General features: G+C 37.0%; 2 protein-coding genes across 2 annotated transcripts in view; one reads left to right on the forward strand and one right to left on the reverse strand.

Annotated features, from left to right (window-relative positions):
- The window catches only part of LOC149083217 (suppressor of lurcher protein 1-like), a 618,571-nt gene that overhangs the window by 33,574 nt on the left and 566,441 nt on the right, over positions 1-18,556 (forward strand). The gene's annotated exons all lie outside the window — the stretch shown is intronic.
- Positions 831-16,662, reverse strand: LOC149083218 (uncharacterized). The gene is made up of 2 exons (XM_089236415.1): positions 16,462-16,662; positions 831-1,754 (listed from the first exon to the last, which is right to left on the reverse strand). The coding sequence occupies exons 1-2, from the start codon at positions 16,474-16,476 to the stop codon at positions 1,038-1,040; spliced, it is 732 nt and encodes a 243-aa protein (XP_089092541.1). The 5' UTR covers positions 16,477-16,662; the 3' UTR covers positions 831-1,037.

An 18,556-nucleotide genomic window follows, 5' to 3' on the forward strand; every position in this document is an offset into this window, starting at 1 on the left:
AATGCAACCAGTGATCGGAAAAGTCTTCAATTTTCCTGTTGTTAATTTGGAAAAGTCTCTCCGCAGAGCGCAGACAGTCCTTCCACATGACACTTACATAACATGAAAATTCAAGCATTTACCATCTTCACTTCAAAATATGGAAGGTAGATGGCAGCACCAGCAACACCGCCACCACAGTGCCGAACCACATTGTAGCCGTAGTGGTGGTCGGATGAAGTTGGTTTTCCATGGTTCCCCAACTTCGAGGAGCAAATACGAGCTGATCTCACCGTTAAAATGTTTCGCCATAAAGCCTACATCGATGCAAATATTCAATTATTATTCTTCACTCATAGTTTGAAAAATTTGTGGCAGATGGCAGCTCTACACATAACAAGCGTTATACACAAACAGACTTCACGTTAGGTTCACAACACTTACGCGCACATTCCGGCATGTACCAATTCGTTAGATTAGAGGAATGTGGACGAGGTACACATTCGGTTGAGTAGTACTAGCAACAGCAGAAGACGAAAACAAGCACAACCGTGTCAACATTAATACGCCACGCATATACAGACACACAACACGTTCCTGCATGTACCGATTCGTTAGAATGCAACCAGTCACGCAATAAGCGCTTTTATAATAGGACTGCAAGTGGATCCGTACGACTAATCTCGGAAGCCACTGCTACCCAAGTTTGGCTCCCGACCCATAGGTAAAGAATCCCTGGTCTACAGATTCCAATCGCATCGAAAACCATAATTGGACATTATGGGGAATTTCAATCGTCAACCGTGTGATTCACGAGGAGAGAGAAAAAAGTCACAAGAGAGAAATGTTTTATGTAAACCGTTTTATTGTTCATCATGTGAAATAATTTCATGGGGGCTTCCATTTCCTCCCTCCCCTTTTTCTTCGGTTGACTTTTGGACTCTTTTGCTATGTTAAGTAGGGATACAATTTGCGTATCGGGCCACTTTTTAATATATGTATACATATATTTGGTGGAAGAGTCGTAAAAATGATAAATGGCATCGTGAATTGCGGTTTTAGTACTCTTCATACTCTATACTCAGTTCTTGCTCCGGTTCTGGCTGCGCGATAAAGTCCGAAGCGGCGAAAGTGTCCACGAACTTAACGATGCGGACGTTGTTCGCGTCGGAGAGTTTGATGCCGTCCAGTTGCAAAAGATACTTAGACCGCCCGTCGTCGTCGTCGTCACCTAATGATTCGCTCATCACCACGCGTTTGCCATCGTTCGTAACGATGTCGTTGTTGCCCTGGAATGAACGGTCCGAATCCGGAATGCTGCGCTTACCTTTGAAGCCCCCCTTAAAGAAAGCTTCCGCGAGGGCCTCGAGTTTTGGTGGCATGGTGGGTACCGTCGGCGCGGGTTTCGTCGGGTAGTTGATGGCACAGTTGCTCTCCATGCATTTAGCCTGAGAAAAAGTTATATTGTTTGGCATGCTGGTGGATCCATTCACGCATGCTTGCAGCGCGCTGTTATACACGATGAGCGCGCACAAGAAACATTTTGGAGGATACTTGGATGGATCGGCCGAGTAGATGCACAAGTTGGAAGCGCTCTGGGCGTTCGATCCTCCTCCTCCTCCTCCGCCGAAGATCGGGAAAAATGACGCACTTGTCGAAGTTGCGAAGATGACCAGGATCAGGAATGTTCGGGTGCTCGAATGCGCCATGCTGCTCGTCTTCTGGTCGAAGATTTTTCGGTTTGCAGCTGCCGATTTGTGTGGACGACGATTGACCTAGGAAGAGTCGCAGAAAGTTAATGGAAAATAAACTGGCAAAAATACATAAAGATGTGAAAAATGTCTTCGTGGGAACTATTTGGAAATGCAGCGCAAATGTGGTGCATTACTTCTGTTACTACACTGTACATGCACTTCGTGAGCACTTCCTTTTGGGATTACTTCTTGAATGCCGGGAAGTGTTTGTGCATATATGTGGCTCCAGTGTATTTCTGATGTCCGAGTTATGCGTGTTTTGTGTTCAACAAGTGCTGCCGCCGGTCTTCCGCATTGGAAGTGAAGATGACAAATGTTTAAATTCTCGTGTTTTTGTAACTATCGTGTTGAAGGTCTGCCTGTGACTCTTTGCGGAGAGACTTCAAATGGGAAAGTGGCTCGCTCATGCTCGCCTGGAAAATGAAAGAAAGCCGATTCTTCAGCCAATCACTGTTTCTGCCGATTGAACCAGAATCTTTGTGATGAGAGTCCATCACGATACTCGCGCTACAGCACAAAGGCTGTGGAATGTGCTGCTGAATATTAAGTTCAATCGGATGGCTTTTATAAAAAAGGAACCACAAGCGCCATTTTTAACATTTTTGAGATATACCGACATCTGAACTATTGGAAGAGGTGGAATTTTTTTTATCTAAATAGAACCAAGTGACATATAGGCTGTGATGCCATCTGTGTGCGCTTGAACCAACTACCAAACTAACTTTAACAACCTTAACAACCGAAGATAACTTTAAATTTTTTAAAGTTGTGGGGGGGGGGGGGAGCACCCCCCAAAGACCATCACAAACTAAATATGTTTCAAAATATTTTTAAAAATTTAAACATTCAATTCAATTAATTTTAACAAATATTAATTTTGGATGATTTAAAAAAAACATTTCAAATTGTAGTGTCAAAAAACTATTTGCGATATTAATACATTTCTGTTAGTTGAAAATGCGTTTGAAAGTTGGTAAATCTAAATTTCTCTCAGAGATTTCTTGTGCCTCCAATCAATCTCAGTGTCCCACACCCTGCCAAAAAGGTTGATCCTACATTACGCTCAGATACGACAAATTAAAATGCGACACGTACTACATATTTTATGATTCCATTATGTAGCATTTTTGTTTAGAAAATTAAACTGAATTGGGGTAAGACCAATTATTTTAGGTATTTTTTATATTGTATGAAACAGAATGAAAATGGATGATTTTTGTATATCCATTTATAATGTTGAATTAATTACGTACCGAATTAAAAAGAAGTCTTTAGTTACTTACATTACGAATGCGAGTGGATGTAATTTCTAAATTAATGCGAAACTTGACATTGTTTTTTCTTGACTAAAGCTTCAATGTTAGGTAAAATTTGTGTTGTTGCTATTCGTAAAGTATCCTCCAAATGCCGATCAGTCAGACGCATTCTAGTTCTTGATTTTGTATTCCACTTCATTCAGTGGAAAGCCATTATCTTCGTATTTCCGAATTTTTCGGCATCTACCTTTATCAATGTGATTACCCCTGTCTTCTGACCGGTCAGCACCATCTGTAGTTATGGCAGATATGTTGCCTAAGTCCAACTCACATTTGGCCAATGTTTCTGCCAAACTTGAATATAAGTCAAACTTCGTGCAGTATCCGTAAGTGCAATGGCACTAGCTAACTCCTCAACAATTTTAAAGTTTTTGTCAATACCACGAATGAAAATGACTGCTAGTGCGGTATCTGTTGCATTCGTCGATTCATCCATAGCTACCGAGTAAAACAAAAATTCCTCATATTTGGATTTGAAGGTCTTGAATACATCTGCTGACAGATCCTCCACACGTCTTGCTGCTGTCACACCAGACAAATTAATGTTCGAAACAGCTTGAGCTTGTGATGGGCAAAGCGCATCAACTGCAGACTGAAGGCATTCTTTAACGAATTCTCCATCACCGAAGGGCTTCCCAAGTTTCGAAATTTTTTCTGTTATTATGTAACTAATACGAACACAATTTTCAGACTGTTCGTTTCTTCCGAAGAGTAATGACTGTTGGCAGTTCAGCTTCGATTTCAGTTCATTGACTTTTCACTTCAAAAACGTCCCTGCAATCCAGAATACTTCGCACTGTGCTTGGTATCGTAATGTCTCTTAATAATGTATTCTTCATCATGGCTACGCTCTCATTGCAAATGAGACAAACTGCTTTAGCCTTGTGTTCGACGAAAAAATAAAGGGATGACCAACTTTTCTTGGAAAAATCTCACTTTTTCCTCGACTTTCCTTTTTTTTTTTGCTATCGCCATCGTGCACACATTTAAAGACTGAAAGGCTTCTGATCGAAGGCTTCAAAGACAAAAAGCAAGTATACTAACTGTACCAATATTGTACAAATCCTTCTTCCAATCAATCCAGATGCATACATTCATCTGCCCCTTTCCCAACCATGCACCCGAGAAATACGATACCATGGAAATTCCGTTCATTTCTGCTTTCTTCAACTCATGGAGAATGGGATGTAGCCGAAGTTATGTATGGTGTGGTTTTCTTTTGCGTTAAAGGCCTTATTAAGAAACTAAATACTGTACACTGATCAGCCTGTCCTTGTTAAAAGTCTATAATAAGCTGGGTGACTTTTTTTTGTCGAAAAATCTTCGTTTTACCCTATTTTTGAATGATATTTCGTCAATTGATCGAAATGTTTTGGCGGGCCACCAAAATATCGACGGCGGGCCACGGGTTGAAGACCCCTATCCTATAGAGATTATGTTACAGTTTCCCCACTTAATCGAATATCATGATTCACAAGACAACTGCAAATAAATATTAACCACCATGTACATAATATTTTTATCAGATGAAACATTCGAAAATTATGGCGAACATGTGGTCAGTTAAGATTTATAAAAATTCTAGACTTTTTTTGGGGGCTTGAAGTGTCTGAGCTGTCCTTATTATAGCGATTTTATTTTCGTTGAGCCAATAAAGAGCGCAATATATTTCGATGAACTAAAAATCTTAAAAAATTAGCATAAACACGATGACTTCATGCAACGTGTTGAAATTAGAAAACAATATGAATGGATGCAATAAAAAAACAAACGTAAACTGAAATTGCCGAATAGTATGTAATTTCTCAAGCGCAGGTATTAAGCATTAAAAAAATTTTTTTAATCTAATTGAAAAAGATTGACAAGAGAACGGAAGCTTGACCGGCAGAGAAAATCTAATTTGGACGGTCTTGACTGATTTGTATTGCAACGATATCGTGTTTTAAAAAAGCCAAAATGCACGCGTTGATAAACACTGCCACAGCTAGACAAAAAGCAGAGGAAATTGTTGCTAACGATTTTGAAAACTGCGAAAATTTTTCTGCTTCAAAAGGATGGTTACAGCAAAGGGACAATTTGATGCGTGTAAGACGTTTCGAGTTATTTAAGAAATTTTGCAAGCTGTACTAACGGCGTGAAACGGCAATCGAATTGTTCCCCCGCATAATCGGATATTATGTGCTAGAACCGTTGATATCGGTTTAATCGGGGTCGACTGCTCATTAGGGGTCACACATACATACACAACATTTTCTAGCATGTGCCAATCAGTTAGAAATTCGTCAGATGAATGTTTACGAGGTCCATGAACGGTTAAGTAGTGGACTAAACACATAGGCACAACATCGAAAATACTGTATTCAATCATAATATCTTCCCTCACAATTGGAAATATAGATGGTAGCGCCGACTTCACACGCAATACTAGACGCGCAGTGACAGACCGGAGTTGTTCTTGGTTTCGAAGCAGGAATGACCGATTCAGTTGTACGTGGGTGTTAATATTATTATTATATCTCCGTCTTCGGATGTATCTGTGATCTACGGTCACGGGCGGTTTTGTGGTTGTGTATGCGTCATCTTAATTGTCGATGTTTTTTCACGAGTGTGGGAGGTGGAAAAAAATTCTCGTCGTTTTTTGAATTTGTAAGGAAATATAAATGAGCAATGTTGTTCTTTTTAATTTAGATGGAAACCGGTTTAGTAATAACAACGTCGATTTCCTCGAAATTTTTCGTAAACGTCTAAGTTCACGAGATAGATGTTCGATAAAAATATTCGTTCATCTTTAATGGTAGCATTCATTCGATTTGCAGGTTATAAAAGGGAATTCGCATCTTCGTATAAAAAGTAAATCCTTCTCGAAGAGAGACGACGTCACCGTTAAGCCATTGCTTCCTTTTCATTTCATTGGATATTTCATCCGTATACACTGCATATGCTTAATAAATAAATAAATGCACAAACTCTCTATTAATTTTATACCTGATCGCGAATTGTCTTTTTTTCTCGAAGATATCGATGTTGCTCTCCTCCATATGCTAATGCTATTTTCTTTTCTTTCAAATCCTCTTTCGAGAACAACATTTTATTTCTGCATCATATTTCCGAGCGCAACGTCCGAAATCCCCAAATTTGAAGCTTAGAGAAGCGCGTGTTTCGATCTCTTCGAAAAATAACGTTTGAAAAAAAAACAAACAAACAAATAATAAAAAGTAAAAGCGAATTCCGTTTCTTTTCTTTTTGTGAGGGTGCGTTTTTTTAAACAAAATTTGAATTTACTCTACGAAAAAAGAAAAGAGAGGAATATTTAGATACAATTGTTCAACGTTCGACTTTCGAAACGGGAAATAAAAGCTATTATCATGAACAAAATTTTTCGACTTCGAATTTTTTAAAAGTTACTTTTCATCGTTATAATCATACGCGGAGGATTATATTTGTCCAGAATGCGAGAAATTATGATGCGAATCGCAATTCCACGATGATTTGAAATCCGATGAATTCGAGAGAATTTTCCCCCAGTTAATTCCACACATTGGGAAGAACTCGTACTTTGACCATAATAAAGCTTGAAAGATTTGAAATAGTTTTAATATTGCATTTTAGCTGATGTTTTTCGAGTGCAAGAGAAATGCATTACCTCGCAACTGAATGTTGTTTCAGCTCCGACATTGACAGAGATTTTGCAATTAGGCATGTGTTAGTAACAAAATTGTTTGCTTGTTTTTACCATGTTTCTTCTCAACATTGCAAGTTTAGTGGACTATATTTAGCAATTATAATCTACGATGTATCAAGTGCTCATCATTACCAAGTTCTGTGGGCGAAGCCATTTGTATTTTTCACAGATGGTGGAACATCGTGTACCGTGAAAAAGTTTTCCTCGTTTACCTACTTATACTGACTTTTAATGCTTCTTTTACATTTTATACAATTTATATTTCAAATTTTAGCTCTACTTCCCTTCTAGAAAAACTTAAGCCCCACCCCTCATTTCTTCTCCCCCATCCACCTTTGGATATTTCCTGGTCAAATTTGTTGGAAAAAAGAAACGTGAAGTTCAGAGTGTGGGAGATGCGTACAACAAAAACTTCCATCAAGTCAAAAGTAGGAGAGGTGAGGAAATATTTCATTGTGTTCATCAATGTCAGATATAACAACCGTCGACATCACGGATGTTATATCTGCAATGACATCACCCAGCATCAAAGGAACTCATAGAACCAAAGATTCAAAAACATTCACCTTTACTTTCTAAATACAATTACAAGGCCGCAACAGGCAAAATGCCCAACGAGGTGGTTGAGCAAAAGGTACCCATAACAAATATGGATGCCGTATATTTCTAAAATACAGCAAATAACCCAATTAAAAATGCAATTATAAAAAGTAAAAACCATATACACACACATGATAAAATATAATATAGTGCTCATAAAAAAGTATTTATATACGGTTGTCTTATTCTAAGTATGTGAGCTTAGTAGATATTAGCTTCTCGATTTACCCCAACATGTTTATCGTATTTCTTTTTAAACGTGTCAGTTTTGTTAGAATTCAAGTATAATAAAGAATAATTATGCATTTCATCTACATACACATAAAAACACGTTCCTACTTCCAATTTTGTTACTTTTGTGTATAAATATATTAATAATCATATTTTGTTTCATTATTTTGATATTTTTTCAATATACAGTATGTAGTATGATTTATATTTTAAAAAATACTCATTGTATTTTTTTTTCAGTAATATTTCTATTCTTTTTTGTAATTTTACCCTGTTTCAAGGTACAAGACCAAATGGTGTGTGTACCTTGAAACAAAATGTTCCAAGTCCGCTCTTAAATCTACAGGGTGATTCCCTAATTTCCGCATTTCGCTGGTGAACCGTGAATCCTAAAGGCCTTAATCCTTTCTTTCCAATCAGAAAAAAATATCCAAATATCGTGTGGACCTCAGATACGCCATTCATTTTGCAAGAGAGGTATAGTTATTCGAATATAAAATTTAACTTTTTATACGAACACCCTGTCTTCAAAAACCCAATTAGAAAATTGTTGCCCTATCTCTCATGAGGCAAAAAAAAAAAACAACAAAAAAACAGCTTCTAAGTAGACTTTGCTGAAATATTTTAATTCAAAAATCGGAGAAAAGTTGGGAAAGAACAACAAAAACTAACGAACAGCATTTCTTTCCCTCGTTTATGCTGTTTTTTTTGCCAAATTTTCTCAGATTTTTGAATCCAAATATCTCGACGAATATTGCACCTACAAACGCGAAAATTTTCTTCCTTTGTCGACTTCAGGAGATGTAGGGCAAAAACTTTCTAATTGGGTTTTTGAGGACGGCTGTCCGTATAAAAAGTTAACGTTTCTATTGTAATAACTGGGACTCGGATTTCTGTCTTTGCATATTTTTTTTATATATTTTTTTGCGTATTTCACTATGTTTACATGATAGAGCATATTTTCACAATTTTAAGGCATATTTTGCATATTTCGTGATAATATATCCGATAAAAAGTAAATTTTTCCCCCGCTATTCCAATCCCGCTTCAGACTGGTTTTTTCGGTTTTCGACTTTGACGAGAGCTCTTAGGGTTAGGATTTTTATGCACTAAAAACGGAACGTCGTTGCTGATTGGTAAAAAATTCTCAAATTCAGGTTTTTCAACCAATCAGCAATGGCACTGAATTTTTGGAGCATAAAAATACTAAGCCTTCAACGACTGGTGTGTGGCTATAAATCGGTGTCGGTAATGGTAACTCTCGTTTGAAAAATTGGCTAAAATTGGTAAATGGCGGAATATTTCAGCGTTTGGGGGAAATTTTGGGAATTTTATCAAATAAAAAAAAAAAAAATTAATTAATTAATTTATTATTATTATTTTTTTAATTTTGTGCTTTTTTAAAGCTAAATACACTACTTGGTGCGCTATGTATACCTGTAGATGGCAGCACATTAATTTTTAATTTCGAGGAAATAAGAGCATAAATCATGCATATTTTTTATAGAGCATTTTTTAGAAGTTTTTAGAGCATAAAAATCCTAGCCCTGATAATAACTATACAACCCCGTGCAACATGAATGATACACATTTGAGTTCTACACGCTATTTGCAATTTTTTTTCTAATTAGAAGTAAGCCTCGAAGATCAAAGATTCGCCAGTAAAATGCAGCAATGGGAATCACCCTGTATATATCGTGAATACCGTAGAACAGACAAAATAATTTAAATACCTATCAATGTTTCATACAGTGTGCAGATACTAAAGATAAATTTAATGAAGTTGTACGATAAAAACTGATTCGGAAAAGAAAGTTTGAAAAATAATGCTCCAAGTTAGATAACAGTAGACATAGAAAATCGATGCAAGACTACTCTGGAAAGTCGATTAAAAAAAAAGCGCCGTAGAACTTACCTTGCGATGCGAACGACGTGATGCTCGAATGTGCGATGCTGCGGTCAATTCGATGGAGTAAATATAAATATGTGGGGCGAGTATTTAGAATGTTATAATAGGGATAGAGAGGAGAGGAAATGGCATTGCAAAGAGTAGGATCATGATGCTCTATCATCATCATCATCCCGATAGTTGTATCAGGCGTTAGGAATGTGGCAATTTTCTATTTACGATAGATTTTTTTTTATTCGAAGTGCAACAAATAACATAACAATGAGCGTGAGTCGCATCCTTCTATAAACGTCCATCCTCGCAAACACACACACACACACAACAATGCGCATCACCATCGCCATCATTCTTCTCCAGCAATACATTGACAGGAAAGTGTTCCAAGGGCGAAACGGGGAAACTCAAAAAAACTGATTTATTCCTCTCTCTCTCCTTTGTCATATATTTTACTTTTTTTTATTTATTAAATCCCCGGATCACAGAAATCGTTTTCATTCAATGTCGACTAAACGTGTAACATATGATTAGAGGTTAAACCCATCCTCTTTAGTATACATTCAAACTCGGTTATAACGACATCGAATATTACGCTTAATTTTGTCGTCATAACCGAGGGGTCGTTGCAACCAAGGCTGCCGTTTGCGAGACTTTTAAAATACGAGAAATATAATCGCATGCATTCAAATTCTATATACGAACTTGGAATTTCATTACAATCGATGTGACCATATTTCATCGACGTAAATGCGGGAAATCGGATCATTAAACACTGGGCATCGATAATTCTAAGCTAAAATGTTGCTAATTGTCAGTAAAATTGCCAATTATTGCTTATAAACAGTGAGTACTGGTCGGTACATGAAGAACCACGGAAAGTCTGCAATGAATTAAAATGTGTGATGAACATTTATAAATAATTATGATTTTTAAATTATACACAAATTATCTTCTCCAATTTCAATAAACATTTTCATATTTAATTATGTGTAAAATATGAAGCTTCATTTAGAAAACGGAGAAACGAGACTTTTTATAATAAAAGCCGGGAAGGGCAAATTTCGGGAAAATACGGGAATGTCCCGTTTATTAGCCTCATTCATATATTCTTAAATATGCATCATTAGGTAACAATAGAATAAGAGACGAACATTTCCGGACATTAGCTCCCTTTCTAAGAATTTCCTTAAGCGCCATGAAAATTGAAACAAAAACGATGAAAATGCGCCGTTATATCCGAGGTCGTTGCGTTTTTGTTGTCGTTATAAGCAACTCATTAACATTGTTCTCTATGGGGAATCAGCTGGAACCACAAATTATACTACGTTACATGGTTTTTGTTTCCGATTAGCCAACCTCATTTCCCAATAACTTACGACTAAAAAGGGCGGGCAAATAGAAATTTCATGTTTTAAACTTGGCTTGTGGATTTTTTGTTATTTTATCGGTGAAATACTCGAAGAACAGGATCGCGTGAATTGGAGAAAGTGTATCACAAAAATATCACGCGATAAATGATAGTTTTGTCCTGTAGGGTTGTCAGCCCTACAAATCATGGAGGGTGACCATATTTCATCGAAACTAAAGCGGGAAACACAACTAATCGTCGCCAATCACTCATGAAAAATGTAAAATTTTCTAACATTAAAAAAAAGAAAAAATTAGGCCAAACAAAAAACCGCTGATTTGAGACCAAGAACTGCAGATGCATATCCTATCAATATAATCTCAGTCACGGCCTTTCTTTATTCGGCATTTTGTCTCGTGGGATGTTATGATTTTTTTAAAACACTAATATTTTGTTTATTTCTCGCGAATGATCTTCCAAAAGCACTAATGCCCTTATTACATAAAAATTGGTCATACTAAATTGTTTGTCACAGAGTTCTTGATGAGAAATCAGCAGATTTAAAACACCTACAACACGTTCCCCACGTTTGACTGTGGCAAAGATACCCCAGTCACGCAATGGTAAATGACCAATTAGCAAATATCGATCCTCTTACCCCAAAAGCAAAGTTTGAGGGAAATCTCATCACCATTTCCATACTCATTCAGGCCAAGCAAACACAGAAATAACAAATTCTACCCAGGAACAAAGAAAAAGTTTTTTTTTTTTTTGCCACATAGTGTTATTGACTTTATAGTCGATGTGTCTTTACAACCGAGGTCGTTGTAATCGAGTTTAAATGTATATGCATATTATGATTTCTTTTTCTTTTATGAGTTGAAAATATCTCAATCTCCATTCAAGAAGTACAAGATATATTTTTCTCTTACGTGATAATTCTCCTCGTGAAAAGAAAGCCTAACCATTTTTATCTCGCGCATAAATTTTAAGCGTTTTCGTGACATAACCTTGGACATTCGTAAGGATGATGAGATTTACAGGCATTTACATGTCAGATGGTAACGACGTGGAAAATCACGTGTTTTACCGGCGTTGAGATAAATCACGAAACGGTGTAAAAAAAAAAGAGAGAAAGAATAAAAAAAAAAGAACCTCACGTTTATCTACAGTAATTTTTCCAAATTACACAGCAGTCTACGTACGAAAAGAGAAAGAAGGCATCTGATTCGGGAATCTTTTTAATGATCATTTTTGGTTTCGGCGAAAAGTACATGAAGAAAAAGAAAACGTAGAACAAAATCATCGATAAATGTTTTTCTGCCAGAATCAAAATTTACGATGGTTTTCTTAAAAAAAATAAACGGTTAAGAGGTTTCTAAGTATTAGGATCAATTATGCTCTTGTTGGAGTTCAATTTTTTTAAAGAATTTCGAATACACGAAATACGTTTAGAACAAATTCAGAGAATTAAGTAGTCTGTCGCCGGGTGTCTCACAGAACCATGAATTTGGCCGGCAGAGATTTTGAGGGCTTCTTCACAAATTATGGATGACAGTGAACATGGCCCTGTCATAATTTTCATTTCATATATTTCATTCATACTATCGTTATTTTTCCATCGTTAGTTCAACGATTTATATTAAGTTTAACAACGAGCACGAAGCTGTTGTAAAAATTTACACTACGTGATAATCACGTTTATTAAAAAAAATGCATTGATTTCTAAGGGAGAAATTGTTTCGGTTTGCGAACAAATCGGTTCACAAACGAATTGAGTTCGTAAACCAAGGATCGACTGTGTAAATATGTGACATGAAGTTCTTTACACCTACGTTGGATGATTTGCGCTTTGGCATCGATCAGGCAAATTCAACTCTGCAACCAAATGTGAAAAACGGAATCATCCATCAGTTTTTGTCTCAATCTTTGAATAAAAACCTCACGAGGGGAAAGAAAACGTCGTTTTGTTGATCGAGGAAAGAGAAGAATGAAAAAAGAATAATAAAAAGAAAAATATGCGTAATAAAAAAGAAAGACAAACACAAAAAATGGCAAAGTTTTTGTTTCTTTTACTCCAGCTGCAAAACAAAGGGTTCAGTGGAGCATGTAAAATATTATGCGGGAATCGCAAAATCCCATTACAGAGATATGTATATACATTGATATATTTCAAGGTGAGCTCGGTAACACTCGGCGGATACGTATAAAACGCTTATACGAAACGGATATAATGCATTACAGAACCTTGAGGGAATGGAAATTCCTATGTATGTAATGATATATAGTATGCACCGAATCGAAGTAGAGTTTGTCCGTTCTTGACAGCGAAGGAGATGGAGGGGGAAAAACATTTCAGCCAGTTCACGTATGCATGTGCAATGTAATTCTTCTCTCAATGGTATCCCTTCAGAGAGTTATGAAGATCAATGGGGATCGTCGCTGACGAGGTTTGCGACGACACGCGGGTGAAATAATCATGACGCCCCACAGTGGTCCAAATCGCGAAATTAGCTGGGGGGAATCAAAAATGTTTTTGTATCGAAGAAAGACATATGAGTGTGTAGAGAAATGCCCGATGTATCTTGAGGTGTTGTTTACTTCGTGATGTTTGCATCGGGACGCATCGAAGGGTCAAATTAAAGTGATAACTTACTCAAATGGGATTTTCACTGAAATGTGATTGAAAACTTAAATTTCTTAGCTTACCACGCGGTCGCGTTTGAGTGAAACCACAAAATTCTTTTTGTCATTAATTTTTAGGTTTCTTTTCTTTCGGATTCTTTGTTTTTTCAGCTCTTGGTAGAATAAAATGTTTTAGAAAATAGTATTTAGTTTTGCTAATTTTTCAGTAGTTTTAAGCACAAAAAGTGATTTACGAAAAAAGTTCATCTTTGTTCAACTGTGAAACTTCTTTTTTGACGCTTTACATGATGTGGGTGGATGTGTTGTATGATTCATGGCTAATCCTAGATAACCCCTTTCCTCGACATTAATTTTTGAAATTGCCTTACGTATGACTCGCGCAGTGATAATGATGTATTGGACTTGACTTTTAGAAAGTCCAAAGAGATCTTTTGATCAAATAAATTTATGAAAAGTCTACATACACAAAATTTAAACATTCCCTCGAGTTTAGGAGTATTAAATTTTGTCTGAATATAGAAACGTTCAATAGAAAACACCTTTTAGAAAATTGAAAATAATGCATCAAGCCCCTATATATCGTGTTTCCTCGAAAGGACTTCGTCGTGATTACAAGGAAATGCCGATAAACCATGAGAAAATATTCCACAGAGATCAAGCCAGAACTCGGAAAATTTTCCAAGACATTGACTCGAAGAACAAGAACCCTAAAGTAGAAAGTCTTTTGGTGAAAACTACAGCAACTTTGACGTAAAATACAAGCTAATGCCAGATCATCTGCCCACCCACCGCATGATTATGAATTTCACCATTCACCACGTAGAAAAATTTTAGAAGCGAAGATTCATTGCTGATGGATTTTTTTTGTAATTTTTTTAATTTGTAGAAAAAATTACTCAAGTGCAAATTAATTTAAAAGAATCAGAAAAATATATTTTTCTCTCAGGTGTTAGCAACACTGTTTATGTATATTTGATTTTTAAATAACCAGTGGAGTCTTCTTTTAATTTTTGCTGGCCCCTGGATGTGAAATTGTGATCCTGGGGTATTCCAAGGAGCCACGACAAATGGTTAAGGCATTGGTTCTTAAACTGTTATCACCCGAGGCTCTTTTTGCCCTGTTCATGGTTCACCTGCGACTCCCCAGAAGAGTTTAGTAGATATGTGAATTCTCGCATAAAAGAATGACTTCGAGGCATAAATAGACAAACAAATGAATATTTCCAGCTCGTCGGTAACACCCCTGATAAAGGTTGACGACTTCCCTAGGAGGCGTGACGCACACTTTGACTAACATTAGGTTAAGGGGGTCGCAGAGAGCTGTGAAGAAATAAAGTTTTCAAATAAAATACGGTGAGGTAAAAATATACGGAATTTTTCAGACTGCAGCAGAGGTACATCACGGAACCTGAAATATCTTAACTCATGGGTCTATTATTCGGGAAGAACCCGTGCACCTCATGCCTATAGAAGACCTGGCAGGATGAGGACTGGTACTACAATCTTAGCGAGTAAGCATGAAAGTATTTTAAATGTTACCTCCAGCTAAATACGAATTCCCCCAGAACATTACTCTTTTGATGTTGGGACAGCCCTGCATAAAACTCTCATATAAATTAAGTTCGCCAAAGGAAGCGTGGATTCAGGGCAGTATGTCGATAGTGGCGACTTATTGCATAGGTTCGTTGGATCGTGCTGTTTTTTTATGGGACAGACCAATTTCTCCCCATTTAATCCCTCTTGAGAGAGATGATCACACCCTACTGGCTCAGGGATCCAGATAGAACTTATTTATAAGATTTTGGCTCGTTTTATGAATTTTGTTTTGCCTAAATAGCAATTAGTAGCAAAGGTCTCACTCCTGCATCCTGCATGATGGTGGGGGAGGGGAAGGGCGAATAAGACGGGGGTGGGGCACCAGAAGAACATAGCCCAAAAAAGATGCATGGGTTAAAAAAAAGTTAACAAACACTAGTAGTGTCCAATTTCTTTATAGTCGGTTCTATGCTTGTTATAGTTATTTTTAAATACATAGGGTGGATGCGAAGTCTTGTGGATAAATTTAAAAAATTAATAACAAATCAAAAAATTGAAATAAAAAGATGCGGTTTGCAATAAAATATTTATCATGACCTAGAGATTTATGATTAAATTTGAAAAAAAATTTCGAATTTCACTCACAGATGGCGCACCATGAAACGAAAAATTCGTCATAACACAAAAAATGCAATACAAACAGTGAGTAATTAATGTTTATGACAATTTGTGTGCCATGAAACTACTATATTTCAACATGAGCAGTGAGCACCCTTTGACCCGTATAGATATAGAACGGGTTAAAAAAAGATGCTGATGATATTTGAAATGTGGTTGTTTTATTGCAACGCCTAATTGTCAAAGACATTGAATATTCACTGTTTGTGTTGCATTTTATGTGTTATGTAGAGTTTTTCGTCTTACAGCACCACCTGAAATTTAAACATTTTTCTTTTTAATTTATCAAAAAAACGAAACAAAAACTCTAGGCCATGGCAAGTAGTTTAGTGCCAACTGCACGTTTTACGTCAATTGGTTGATTTGTTATTAATTTTTAAATGTCTCCAGGTCTTCTCGTCCACCCTGCATAACCTTCGAAACTCTACTTCCTAATATCCAACTTACCACGCAGAATTATAAAATAGCTACGGTGATTAAAGCGGGTTCAACGCTGACTTGAAATCATGCGAAGCAAGTAAAACTCAACGAAAATACAAGAAAAGAAATTTTTCCTAAGCGAAAAATATTGTTCTAAAATTTACGCTGATCGAATTAAAACGCGCTTAATTAAAATAGGAAACAAACTATTTGGCATCGATAACTGATATATAATATTCGAAAAAGTAAATTAAATGAATGCCGTTAAGTTTGGACGAGGGAATGATTATAGAACCATTAATCAGTCAATCATGTATTTATCTATGAATAAATTAAGGATAAGAGAAAAAAGAAACCAAACTCACGTTATGCGAATACATCTTAAAGAGCTTATCAGTGAGAGAGAGAGAGAAAACTATCTCTATTATTCTCTGTCAGTCTGGTTAAATGTTTGGCTTCTTGCTGTTGTTCGCTGTCAGGTGCAGATGAATCCAAAATGAAGAAATGAAGGATACCTCTCTCCTAAAATTTACTCGTGATGAAATTGGTTTCGTTTCGGTGAATGCACAGCATCCGATATTTATGCTGCTTTTAAAAGACCGCACGACGCTTTTATTTCTGCCCCCCCCCCTTCGTCTTTAAGGATGAGCGTTTTTCCTTGGACTAAAAGCTCTTACTTGGGCTCTCGTCCAACTCCGGCATAAACACGATTGATATGGAAGAAAATAGAAACAAACAAACAAAAGATGGAATGAAATATCCACCCACGGAAAAAAATAAAGAAGCGGAGAAATAATAAAAAAGAAAGAAATGAATAAAAGATGCACATTACGACGAAAACCGAAGAAAAATTAGCCTTTGTGGTAGACGGGAGATTCCACGAAGTGATAGATAGGCGGCGTTCGAGGGTTTTTATTTAATATGCTATCTCCTTGAGATTTCTTCTTCATTCCGTTTAAAAAGATTTTACTTTATAATAAACAAAAATAATTGTTTCTTTCTCCCCCCCCCCCCCACCTTCTAGCTTACAAATTCCTATAAAGTGTTTCAATATCGATACCATTCATCCCACGCTACCATTTTTTTTCTCGAACCTGTCCCCCAACTTCGACGATGATACCCTCGTTTTTTCTGAAAATCTCGCAGAACATACAACTGAATATCATCTAAGACGATCACTTGGAGAGACAAACATTTTCCTACACGAGATTCATTTCTTCAAAACATATGACAAAGAGGCGCTTGGAAACAAAATACTCTGGGAGCGTTCTTCACTAACTGATGTCGAACGATTAATGATCGAAAGGTTCTCAGATCCCATCCTTTTCCGTACACGATGTGAAGCTTGCGAGCGACCAGATTTTAGTCTCTGAAATGTTTGTTGTTTTGTATTTCTGAAACAAGAACATTCTCTCCTTTGGGGGATGTTTGACAAAATCCTAAGCTGGAAATGGAAAACCGGAATCGATTCCGATCACACGAGTGTGGTTCAACCATTCACTGACAAAGCAGAGGGGTGTTTACAACAACTTCGCTTTCACAACGATTATTATTATTAATACTGTACATACTAGTATTTTTGTCATCTGATTTCTAATCCCCAGATTCAACTGTTTCTCGGCGTCCGCGAGATAATTAATACTGTCCGCAATATAAAATCGACGCTATTCGGTCGTGTGGGCTAAACTCTCATTGTTTGGATCCACGTTCGAACCCTGCTCGTGGCACAATAGTGGTTGGCTAAAGTTGGTTTTCTGCGGTTTTCCAACTTCTGGGATCGAATGCGAGCAGATCTCCCATTTTGAAAAAGTCTCTTCGTAGCAATCAGGCAGACCTTCAACTCGATACCTATATAACGAAAATTCGGGCATTTTCTATTTTCACTTCGAAGTATGGGAGACAGATGGCAGCACCGGTACAACACGTTGTGCCCGAGTGGTGCAGTGGTAGGTTGTCCGTCTATATATCCCCTTGAAGGCTGCCGTCAGGTCCGCGGGTTCGATCCTGGAAAAGGACGTAGATAACAAGTTTTTTTCTTACCGAGTCTGAGGCGGCAACCGACCGATTGCGCCTTCGTTTCCGACCCAACTCGATCCGTACGTATGGCCATATATCCAGAGTTTGTGTACGGTGAAGTAGTAGTATAACACGTTGCCAAGCATAACTCTGAGAACATAAATAGTTATTAGGGACACGAATTTACCCACACGCACACTACATATTCCGGCATATACCTATTTATTAGAAAGTCCCCAGATTAATGCTTACGAGGTGCGTATAGTATAGAATTTATGCTCCAAGGATTCCCGCGTCTTTCAAGTTCATTTAATTTTTTATAGTGCTGCAAAGAAAAACTTTTCTTTTTTTGATATAGTAATTATTTGAGCGCTACAGCTTTTTCTCGTTCATTCTGCTTCCAGATTCTTTTCTAAACAAAAAAAAAATCTTCGGGATGAACCA

This window comes from Pholcus phalangioides, unplaced genomic scaffold (genome assembly GCF_987345545.1).
Source record: "Pholcus phalangioides strain wild (caught in Gottingen) unplaced genomic scaffold, Ppha-v1.0 ptg000009l_1, whole genome shotgun sequence".
NCBI lineage: Eukaryota > Metazoa > Arthropoda > Arachnida > Araneae > Pholcidae > Pholcus > Pholcus phalangioides.